The 12,831-nt window shown below is 33.0% G+C and overlaps 1 protein-coding gene across 1 annotated transcript in view; it reads left to right on the top strand.

Moving 5' to 3' along the window:
• Positions 1–12,831, top strand: part of LOC126884495 (uncharacterized) — a 210,063-nt gene that overhangs the window by 41,900 nt on the left and 155,332 nt on the right. The window contains exon 2 of the mRNA XM_050650433.1: positions 2,935–3,062. Within this exon, the coding sequence (XP_050506390.1) occupies positions 2,935–3,062 (128 nt within the window). The remainder of the gene's footprint in view (positions 1–2,934; positions 3,063–12,831) is intronic.

Raw genomic sequence — 12,831 nt, 5'->3', positions numbered from 1 at the left:
TACATAAATTAATTCTTTGACAAGGTCGTCAAAACCAAACTTTCAATATAATGGGTTACCAGGACGACGATATTGGTTTCCATGACGACGATTCAAAACCATTATAATTGTCTACTGATCTGACTTTTAAATATTATGTCAAAATAATTTTATTTCATCGAATTATCAGTAGTGATTGCACAAGAGCTCTAAAATTATTGAATTTTTCGCGAGTGACATTTTGATAGTTTTAATTTCACGACCCGAAGGGGAGTGAAATTATGTCAAAGTGTCACGAGGGCAAAAATTCTATATTAATTTTAGAGATCGAGTGCAATTTGTTGCGATTATTTCATGAATAAAACTGTTCAAACCCAAAATTTTATTGTAATTTATTTATGTAAGTACAAATTAGTACAATTATTAAACACACAGTTATAAATATTTGACGGTTGAACATTAATTGTCATTAATGTCACTGAATGTATTTTTTCGTAGCAACGAAGGGCATCTGACGTAATATACTTGACGACGGGAGATTATCAAAAATTATCAGTTTAATTTTTATTTCTGTAGCTTTCTATTGGTCAGAATCTCCTATGAATGAAATAATCGCGCTAATTTCATTAAAACATGAACACAATAAGATATATTTGAAATAAATTAGTAAATAATATCTAAATATTAGTTTATTGCATGTATTATAATATAGTATAATGCCATATTACAAGGTATTTTACTTTCCCGCACGCCGTGCGGGAAAATTTACTTTCACGCACGCCGTGCAGGAAAGTGCAACTTTCGGAAACGAAATGCGTGCGTGAAAGTGGCTCTTTTAACACGGCCGTAGAAAAACGTAGTTTTTAGTTTTTCGATCTGACGTTCATTTCGCGAAATATTCACTTTTTTTGTGAAACTTTTTGACTTACCCATTTCCTTACGCCCGGCCCGCTCAAATCGTCAGATTTTTGAAATATACACTCTTTTGCATGTACTTAACTTACCTTATCTGACAATTTCGAGTATTTTTAAGGATAGATTTTTTTTCGGGCCCCCCTAACTAACTCCCATGTGTTAAGAGCCAATATATGGTAGAGGTACATCTGCAGGGTACCAGGTTTCTCCCCATATGATAATCTGACGCGCTTGAGTAACTGCAAAAATCCCCGCTTGGGCTCCCCTACCATTACAAAGTATTAGTTTCTATACACTTATATAGAAACTTCGTCTAATACTTTGTAAGCGTTAAAATGTTTTATTTTTTGAATGAAAAAGATACATTTTTTCTCGTGAATTGAACAAGGAATTCAAAAATGTTTTTTAATTTGAAATATCTCAGTGGCGTACTATTTTTTTTCCTTTAAAAATGTTCAGTGCATTACCCGTATGCTCGCCAATGGTGAATATAAAATTCTTAATGGTACAGTCGAACCCGCTTATTAGAATACCGTTTATAGGACTATCCCGGTTTAAGGAATAGAAATTTAAGGTCTCGACACGTTTTTACTTGCCACCAATGATCGGTTATTGGAATATCCCGGTTATAAGAATACTTTTGGTTGGCATGAAAGCAACCCAATAAGCGGGTTCGACTGTATATCAAAAAATACGCAATAACTACCTCTTATAACCCACCAAGTCTCATTTGTATATCTCAACCGGTTTTAGGGCAATAAATAAATCGTCAAGTTTGTAAGAAAAATTTCAACACCCCGTATCTCGAAAATGAAGCATTTGCGGACATATGTTTATATTACAAAGGAAACTGTCATAATTTTCCCTTAAAGTTGGTCATACTTATTTAGAAACACCCTGTATATGCCAAAAAATAATAATTTAAAAATTAAAATAGATCTTTTTCGGAATTTTTTTCCAAAATCGCGAATTCACGGAAAAATTAATTTATTCCTTTCATTTGCACCATACGACCATACTTACTGTATATTATTAAGATTACTATAAGAAGTAGGTAAGTTTACGTATCCATGTGTTTCAATTCTTTGATTGTCTAAACCTACACCCCCAACACACAAGGTAAAGGTGTAATTGTACCGTGCCCAGGCCTGCATGGCAGTTGTGCGTCAAAATTATTGAACTGTCTCAAACGGTCGACTGGGGGAACCAGGCCACACCCCGTTTCAGTTAAAGCCTTACCGGCACAGGGAGCGCTGCTGGTATGGACAGTTTATTTTTCCCATCATACTCGTGGGATCAATATGGAACCATGCAAAAATTTAAAAGATTTAACCCTAGGTGTCTCGCAGGAGGACCCAACAAACAATCAAACTTCCACTGAGACTGTTCGGCAGAATCTGGAAGAAAATAAACCCACCACATCGGGTAATAATAATAATACTGAGGACGCAATGCGGACTCTTTTAAAAGATGCTGAGAAGGATGAGGTTTCTCGGCCAAAAATATCTGGGGCACAGAGAAGGAAGCTTCGGAAAATGAGAGAACAGGGAATTAACACTTCTAAGGTCGAATTACCTCCTAGACCTCAAAATAAGGCTCCTTTAGAATGCCGAAATCACAAAAGCTGTCAAGCGAACTGTGTCTGATAGAAGCACTCCTGAGGAGAAATTAACAAAAAAGAGCAGAACTGCTGCTGCCTCTTCCAAAGAGCTCAGCAGCAACTACAAAGCTGCTCTTACGGGAATAAAGACGGCAATAATTCCCAAAGAATAGCTAGACATATCTGTAACGGAAAAAGATGTTGGGGCAATAAAAGAAGCTCTAATTAAACTTATGGATGAGGTTCCTTGCGCACCTTGTTACGAAGGTAATCGGAAAAATTAATTTATTCCTTTCATTTGCACCATACTTACTGTATATTACTAAGGTAACTATAAGAAGTAGGTAAGTTTACGTATTCATGTGTTTCAATTCTTTGATTGTCTAATATTGCTATGTACATATTTAGGAAGTTTTATTATTAATAATTTTTTATTTCAGTGATAATATAATAGAGTATGTTATAACTGCTTCCTCTTCACCGACAAAGAGATTTTCGCTTAGACTTTCCACAATCTTGACAAATGGGGCTATTAAAATTCTCAGACAACAAGCCGTTATACTTCAAGGTATGTTTATTTGATTTTTTTTATTTAATGATAGTTTTTTTTTCTATCTATTTAAAAGCTCAACTGGCCTTGGAGGCATAGCGCTAAAAATACAATTGATACAATACAATAATATACTATGCTTCTTTTCATGAGCATTTTTCAGTGCGTCACAAATGATAGAAAAAAAGATAAGTCATTTTAGTTAAACACACACATTAGTCACATTTTATTTACAATTTGGCATAAAAACAAATCAATTGTGTTTATTGCATTTATAAAATGGTATTTCCTTTGATTTGTATAGTCTTATAAATTGTACAGATTATATTCGTAGATATATATTATATAATTTGTAAATATTTTTTTCGATTATAGCGCCATCTATTGACAACTAGAATAAATGTTATAAATGTCACCGACGAAATGTAATCACCGACGTACGTTTTTTTCTGTCACATACAATTTAATGCGTTAGAAAGAAATCGAAAAACTGTGACGCACTGAAAGATGCCCATGAGAAAAAGAATATTACTATAATATACACACACCGGCAAAACTAAAGGAACACATTAAAAATGGGACTGTTTGATGTCTCGTATTTCCTAAACCAGTTGTCCGATTTGAGTGATTTTTTAGTATGTTATAGCCTTTTTATTTAAGAATATCGGTGTAATAATGTTGTTGCTAGAGAGGTAAATGTCATTTTATACCGGGTGTAACAATCATACCTACTGTGTTTTTTCCTTAAAGTTTGGAACAACCTGTGGGATATACTATCATATACAAATTATTGAAATTAAAACTCAATTGCAGCCTTAGGCTTTCCTAGCATATTCTTTTTTGATTTATTTACCTTGGAAAATAAAAAAGTTAGGTACTTTAACAAATAGCCATGTTCTTCATCAGTACAGGGTGTTTCTAAATAAGTGCGACAAACTTTAAGGGCTAATTCTGCATGAAAAATTAATGACCGTTTGCTTTATAAACATATGTCAGCAACTGCTTTATTTCCGAGATACGGGATGTTGATTTTGTTCTTACAAACTGACGATTTATTTATTGATCTAAATCCGGTAGAAATATGCAAATGAATAGGTTTTAAGAGGTAGTTATTGCGCATTTTGTGACATACAATTTGAGAATTTTATATTCACCATTGGCGTGCAAACGGGTATAAACATTTTAGATATATCCCTTATGCACGCCAATGGTGAATATAAAATTCTTGATTTTATGTCAAAAATGCGCAATAACTACCTCTTAAAGCCTACCGAATTTTATTTGCATATCTCAACCAGTTTTAGAGCAATAAATAAATCGTCAGTTTGTAATAAAAAATTCAACATCCTGTATCTCGTAAACCAAGCATTTGCGGACCTCTGTTTATAAAGCAAACCATAATTAATTTTTCCTGCAGAATTACACCTTAAAGTTTGTCGCACTTATTTGGAAACACCCTGTATTGATGAAGAACATGGCTAGTTGTTAAAGTACCTAACTTTTTTATTATCCAGCATAAACAAATGAATCAAAAAAGAAAATGTTAAGAAAGCCTAAGGCTACAATTGAGTTTTAATTTCAATATTTTTTATAGGCTAGAATATTTCACGGGGTGTTCCAAACTTTAAGGAAAAAAACACAGTATGATTGTTACACCCGGTATAAAATGACATTTACCTTTCTAGCACCAGTATTATTACACCGATATTCTTAAATAATAAGGCTATAACCTACTGAAAAAATCACTCAAATCGGACAACTTTAGGAAATCCGAGACATCAAACATGTCCTATTTTTAAGGTGTTCCTTTAATTTTGCCGGTGTGTGTATAGTGTATACAGGGCCGTCTTAACCCGGGGGTGCAAGGGGTGCGAGGCACCCGGGTGCCAAGTCCAAGGGGCGCAAGCCAAACACTTGTTAGGCTCAAACTTGCGCTTTTTGTCCTTAAAAAAACTACAAATAACAAAAACATACAAGTGCACTTTCGGTATTTTTTACAAAGGCTATGTTTACTACACCTACAATATGCAAATGAAATATGAAACCCATTTATTATTCCGACAATAATTTCAAAAAGGTGACCCGTACACAATATTTTGACCAATATTGAATTTCGAGTGACAATGAATCACCATCTTGTAAAAATTATCAGTGTATCCGCATCATAATCTTTTATAAATAGGAAAATATAAATGCTGATTTTCAAAAAAATAATTTTCTTCATTACGTTTGCGACAAGAAAGCCGTTCATTATGTTTTTTACAAAGACACGAGAAAAGTTGTAGTCACTTAATTTTTGTAAAAAAATATGTAGATCTAAAAAAAGTAGATTCTGGCAATCAAGCAGCAATTGAACGCGAAAGAAAAAGGTGGAAGGCGGTTTTAGAAAGAATTATCGAAATAATATTTTTAGCACGACAAAATTTAGCGTTAAGAGGAACTAGTCAAAGGTTGTAGGAATCGGATAACGGTAGCTTTTTAAAATCAATAGAATGTATTTCCAATTTTGATAATACGCTATCAGAACACACTGCACGAATTCAAAGTGATCAGTATCGTATGCCTCATTATCTTGGGCAGAATATTCAAAATGAATTGATAATAGTGTAACTGGTGAAAAAATTAAATGCACAATGTTGATCTTTTAAAACAATCTAAATATTATTCTATAATAATTTTAGATTGCACACCTGATATTTCACACCAGGAACAACTTACTATTGTTATTACGTTCGTTTATCTCAATTCGTCAACATAGCTTGGCGAAGTTAGACATTTTCTAGGTTTCTTACCGGTTACTGCTACACCTGACAAGGATTAGCAAATTATTTGTTAGAATTTTTGACATTAATGAATATTCATTTAGATGATTTACGAGGCCAAGGATAATGGGGCAAATATAAGAGGAAAAAATATTGGCCTTCAAAAAAAAATTTAGACATGAATCCTCGTGCGTTTTGTTACTTGTGCGGCTCACAGCCTTAATTTAGTGCTAAATGATGCCGCTAAATGCTCAATGGAGATAACAAATTTTAATTGTTAAATAAATTTATGTTTTTTTTTCGCATCAACATTACGGTGGAATGTCATAATGAATGAGATACCCACCTTTACCTTTACATTAAAACCGCTTTCAAATACGCGATGTAGAAAAACATGTAGGTACAACAATGACACAAGAAACATCGCAAGCTCATTGATGATAAAATTAAAGAACTTTAAGTTTATCTGCTCTATCGTGACACATACGATATTTTAGCAAAGGTTAATATTGCCAGCAAAACTTTGCAAACGAGTGATATTATTATTTCGGAAGCTGTTAAGATGCTTGATCAAGTTAGTAAAGATTTAACCGCCAACCTCACTGACACTGCGTGTGAGCAGATAAGTATTAATTGACTCGGTATCAATTGCTAAAGAACCAGATTGCGAAACTAAATTTTCTGAAACTGTTCGTCCACGTCCCCGAAAAAGACATTTCAACCTCTTTTAGACCCAAAACAAAATTTTACAGTTAACATCTATTATTATTTATTGGACATTGCCATTGCAAAATTAAGTGAAAGATTTGAAATATTGAGGGAACATAATTATAACTTTTCTTTCTTGGAAAGCATATGGAGTTGGAGAAACTCCGAAGAAAACTTAAAAAAACACAATGTTTAAATTTACAAAAAAGCCTAGCTCATTTAAATAGATCTCATATAGATGGTGAAGATCTATTTTATGAATTAGAATTGTTACCAATATTTTTTATAAATATAGACACAACTTCACTCGATATTTTAAGTTATATATATTCTAATAATTTACTCTTCGTTTTCCAAAATCTTTCTACATATCTAAGGATATATTTAACACTTCCAATAACAATACCTGAAGGAGAAAAGTAGTTGTAGAAGGAGAAAACTTAAGTTGATCAAAAATTATCTGCGCTCAATAATGGACCAAGACAGATTAACAAACCTGTCTTTAATAAGTATAGAAAAGCAAGTGAAAATAGATATCACCGATGCAACAAAAACATTTGCCAACTTTTTGTTGTTTGTTTGGGTTTATATGACTGCGGACACTAAATCCATTCGCCAATTTTACTATTTTTTATTTTATTAGTCATTTTTTCGTATCTTATCCTAAAACTAATACTAATATAATAAACAATTCTACTAATAAATAATTATTTTTGTATTTTTTTTTAATAATTTTTTATATATATATATATTTTTATTAATTTTTTTCCAAATGATGTTCTCAGAGTTCCACAGCAAAAACTGCAACATTCTTCTTTAGCCCTCTACTTCATTCGAAAGCTATTTTACTATGGACTGTCCAAGTTCGTCATTCATTTTTATCTACATATTTTTTTTATATTTTTTTAATTATTATATTTTTTTTTCTATTTTTTTTTATATATCTTTTTTATATTTTTTCTTTCTTTCTTTTTTTTTTTTATTATTTTTTTATTTTTTTTTTATTTTTTGTTTATTTTTATTTTATTATTTTTTTTTATATTTCTTTTCTTTTTTTTTCTTTTCTTTTCTTTTCTTTTTCTTTTAACATATAACAATTTACAAGAAATACTTACTCTATATTTTACAATTACAATTTAAGCTTAATATCTAAAATATGTTTATACAATAGTCGGTATACCAACTCATTATTTTCTAATGTTAATAAATAATTTAAATTAATGGGATGGTGGATATCAGTCAAAGAATACAGTGAATTTAAAAACATATTAACTTTATTAGAGATAAGAGAACAGGTCAAAATTTTGCCAACTTAAAAGCTAGAAAAATTGACTTTGATATACTTTAAAAAGTATGGTATAGTGTTATAAGATTGATCTTTTTTGAATACTGAAACCATCTTTTTTAATATATAAATAAAGAAAGCAAACCTAATTAGTTTTAGTTTTAGCGTACCTATAACCTATATAATCTTCTGACAAAAGGGGGCGCAAAGATTAGTCTTGCACCCCGGCGCCGTGTATGGTTAAGACGGCTCTGTGTGTATATATACTACAACTATATTATATTACAACTATACAAATAATATTACAACATTGGTATCAAGTGGGGTGGCTTCTTGTCCAGTCATACCCCATACCTACTAAATTGACTTACAATTCTCCTCCATTCGTCTCAGTTTTTAACCTTTTCTTCCCAACCAATAACTCCCTCATTTCTGAGATCTTCTTGTACACTATCAAACCACCTTTTTCTGGGAGTTCCTTTGCTCCTTTTCGTGCTTGGGCCCCGTTTTGTGATCATCTTTGACATCCTCTTCCTTTCCATTCTCATCACGTGTCCCATCCATCTCACTCTCTATGCTTTTATGAAGCGACTGATGCTTGGTAAGATTCGCTGATGACACCGTTACAATGAAAGACAGCCTGGAATCGCTACAAGAATTGCTAAATAGAATTAACGATTATTGCATTCGATACGTACTAAAAATAAACAAGAAAAAAACTAAATTTATGATTGTCTCAAAAACAGAACATGGAAATGAAAGTTTAATGATAGAGCAAACCCAAATAGAAAAAGTTAAGACATACAAATATTTGGGAACCTGGGTTGACTACAAAAATGACCAAAACAAAGAAATTAACGTCCGAATTGAAACTGCAAGACAAGCATTTATAAAAATGAAGACACTGCTTACAAACAAAGACCCTTCAGTTGCCTCTCAGATTGAGGGCTCTAAGATGCTACATATTTTCTATATTGCTGTACGGAATGGAAGCTTGGACATTGAAGAGACAACACATAAGGAGAATAGAAGCGTTCGAAATGTGGTGTTACAGAAGAATATTGAAAATTCAGTGGGTTCAAAGGATTACCAATGTTGAAGTGCTACGACGTTTAAATAGGAAGTTAGAAATTATGAAAAGTATAAAAACTAGAAAACTGGAATATTTGGGTCACATTAACAGAGGAGAAAAATATGAGTTGCTGAGAATTATTATGCAAGGAAGGATCGAAGGAAGAAGAAGCATAGGAAGAAGACGCATCTCCTGGCTGAGGAACCTTAGAGAATGGTTTAACTGTAGTTCATTACAACTATTCAGAGCAGCAGCCAACAAAGTGACCATAGCCATTATGATATCCAACCTCCGATAGGAGAGGGAACTTTAAGAAGAAGAAGATGCTTGGTTCGTTATACAGTTCTTCTAATTCCCTGTTTGTTCGTCGTACCCAACCTTCCTCCGTATTTTTGCCTCCATATATGGCTCTGAGCATTTTTCTTTCCCATCTTACCAGTTTGTCCGTATTTGCTTTTTTCACTGTCCATACTTCGCTACCATACGTTACTGTGGATCTTATTACCGTTTTATATATCCTTAGATTTGTTTTTCTCGATACATATTTGAATTTTATCAGTGGTCTTTGGCTTCCGCTCTTTTTATTTCCGTTTGCTAATCTGACATTCAGTTCCCATTCTTCCTGGCCGTTCTCCTCTATAATAACTCGCAGATACGTAAAATGGATCACTCTCTAAAAATTATATTCCCTTGCTTCATTAGATATGAAAGTAAACTGCCCGTCTTCGTTTTGCTCTGTATTTCCGAGTATCATGTATTTTGACTTTTCCTGGTTTATTTCTACATCAAAATATCTCGTCTCCTTTTCTAATCTTTTCATAACGTTTTTTAATTCTTTTCTTGTTTTCTCTAGAATAGTAAGATCATCAGCGAAGGCCAGACATTGATGCTCATTGTTGAAGATGGATCCGGTCGGATTATCTCGGCTATTTCTGATTATTCGGATAATCAGATAACGGATCTCCTTGTCTGAGACCTCTGTTTACTTCAAATTCCTGCGATAAGAAACCTCTCCATAATACATGATTTCGTGTGCTATTCAAAGTCATTCTTACTAACCTTATCAGTTTTGCGCGTATACGCAAAGAGCTTAGTGCTTACTTTATGTTCATAGCAGGTACTCTGGATTTTTATTTATTGTAAAAATATGATCAGTCATTGTGTCATTGATGTATTAACTCTAAAACCGGCCTGATATTCACTTAGTTTATCTTCAGCAAAACTGTTTAGTCTCTCTCTTAGCATCCTGGATAATATCTTGTAAAGTGGGTGATCGACGTGCGAGCTATAATACCGCGGTTTTACGAACGACGGTTTTACTCCCGGCTCGTCGGTGCTGATCGACTAGCAAGCAAAACAGTCGTGTCAACCGTCCACAGTCAACATGTCGTAACCTTGTTACTTTCTTTCCTGTAGGAAGCTCGCAATGATTGAATTTTTTTCTTGACATCTGCTCTAGTTCATGTTTTTTACGATATTTAAGAGTTTAACATATGCGGTAAGTCGAATTGCTTTGTTTTTGTACTCTGGCGATTTACATTTCCATAAACAAGAAGAGTCTCGTAAGCAATATATAAATTCTAATCAAAAGTCGTGTCTGAGAGTTCGCATATCCATGATTAAAACTGGTCTTTTCACTTCAACGGTCGCCGAAAACTGCCAGCTTGGCTCGCCAGCCGTGATACACGCGCGGTTTTGAACGACGAGCCAAGTAAAAAATAAAACAAACTGACGAGCCGCGAGCCAGGCTTGTCGGCAAATAAAACCGCGGTATTGCAATGATACACTGGCGAGCTTTACCGACGAGCCACAAAACCGCGCTTTTACTCGCCTGTCGATCAGGGCCTTTAACAAGTATCCAGCAGAGCAACACCTCTGTAATTTTCACATGCCAATCTATCTGCTTTTTTGTATATGGGGTATAATAGAGCTTTGGTCCAATCTTTGGGCATATTTTACTCTTCCCATCAGTGCCGCTTTATCCATTAGGCAATATAGGCAGTTGCCTAGGGCGGCACATTATGAGAGGGTGGCACATTATGAGAGGGCGGCAAAAATACTGTACAAAAAATATTTGTATATAAAAATCATGGATCTGGGTTCTGTCATTAAAGAGAATGAAGCTCTTTTAAATTACTTTACCGCAAGGACGCCAAAAATTGTGCCCAAATAAAAATAAAGAAATAAGAAAGAGAAAAAGAAAAATATAATTTGACGAAGGGGCCGATGATCAACTACACTTTTCAGCTAGTGATGAGATGAAAATCCACACATTCTATATTATAATCGACACTCTGATAAGATACCTGAATAGACGTCTGGAATCTTATCGACTTATTTAGCAAAGTTTTCGCGTTATTAACAGATTTGCCAAAATTAAGCAAAGAAGAAATTATTACCCAAAGAAGCTGAAAATCTGATATCTACAAAATAAAGACGACCAAGATACATCATTCATACATGAATGCATTCACTTAAAGGGTCATTTGGATACCACAATAAAATCACCAATTGACATATCTTAAAATTGTAGTCACTGAAGGTGGATATGAGCTATTACCTCCGATTTCGTTGAACCTCCATCGATTTGCATGAAAATTGGTGAGTGGTTAGACGCTATCTCAAGGAACAAAGGTGACATGGTGTCAACTTGGGCTTTTACCCTGGGGGTGGATGCCACCCCTTCTCAGAGAGAAAATTATTTTATTAAAAATATCCCCAGAAATCGATAGAGGGACAAGTTCTAAGCAAAATTTAGACGGACAAGTTCTAAGCAAGCTGCAAACTTGCTTGAGTTCTTAAAGATCAAAAATTTTAACTTTTCGTGAGAAAAATGCATGTTCCGATTTTCCATAAATAAGTCAAAAACTATAAGATTTTACAAAAAAGTTATTATACCCCATTCCACGAATATACGACCCTGTTAGATTATCGCAACAACGAATATTTTACTGTGCAAAATATGAAGAACGAAAGTAAATTGCAAATTATATTGTTGTTTATTGGAGTAATTACTATAGCAAAATACTTTCGTAATTCTTATGTTGAACACTAAGATATTCGTTGTCGCGATAATCCAAAACAGTCGTATATTCGTGGAATACACCATATTACCAAAATTGAAGCTAATAAAAAATGAAATAAACTCCTTACTGGAAAAACCTTTTAATGTTAACTAAAAGTGAGTTATAAGTAATTGAATGTATATTTTTTTCGGCTAGTACCTAAATCTAAATGTTCAAGCTTAAATAACGGTAGTTTATAACATAAACTTATTAAACATTAATTTGTCAAAGTCCTTAGAAATATCTATCAAATGAGCCCCCGAACAAGTTAATAGCGTTAAAATTTATGCACCAAATATTTTTCAAAATTTGTCTTTTAAAAATTTGTCCAAAAAAGTAATTGTTTTTTTTTAATAACTCCGTTAATTTTTACGATATCAGGTTGCCTGAAAAACATTTGAAAGTTAATTTTAATGGCTATTAAACCACGTTAAATTTAATATTTTAAACCCCTTACTTTTTTAAAAATAAAAGGTTAAATGGCCCCAGTTACATGGATTTCGCAGCAAAATTTTTAGCTTTAAACGTTTCTATCTCGGTTAGTTTTTACCCTACAGGAATAATAAAAAGGTAAAATATTTGATACAGAAAAATATCCAGTATTTTTGGAGTTATTATCAAAGGAAAATAAAAATTACGATAATTTTAAAATTCTGATTTTTTTAAATTATATCTTTTTTTCAAAAATATGCATTCTAAACAGGTCAAAATTGTTGAAATCATTACTTATGCTAATATAAAGAAATTCTTATAAGTATTAGTATAAATTTTAATTTTTGTGGAAATGGCGTATGTTTTATTTTTCACTTTTTCCTAAAAAGTTCTAAAGGGTTCTCTTATTTTCATCATAACCTGCTTAATTGTGATGCTATTAACTCTAGGAGCTCATTGTACT

Source organism: Diabrotica virgifera, chromosome 5, assembly GCF_917563875.1.
Source record: "Diabrotica virgifera virgifera chromosome 5, PGI_DIABVI_V3a".
NCBI classification, from domain to species: domain Eukaryota; kingdom Metazoa; phylum Arthropoda; class Insecta; order Coleoptera; family Chrysomelidae; genus Diabrotica; species Diabrotica virgifera.
The sequence above is the reverse complement of the archived record's forward strand: the minus strand, read 5'-3'. Positions and strand labels throughout refer to the sequence as shown.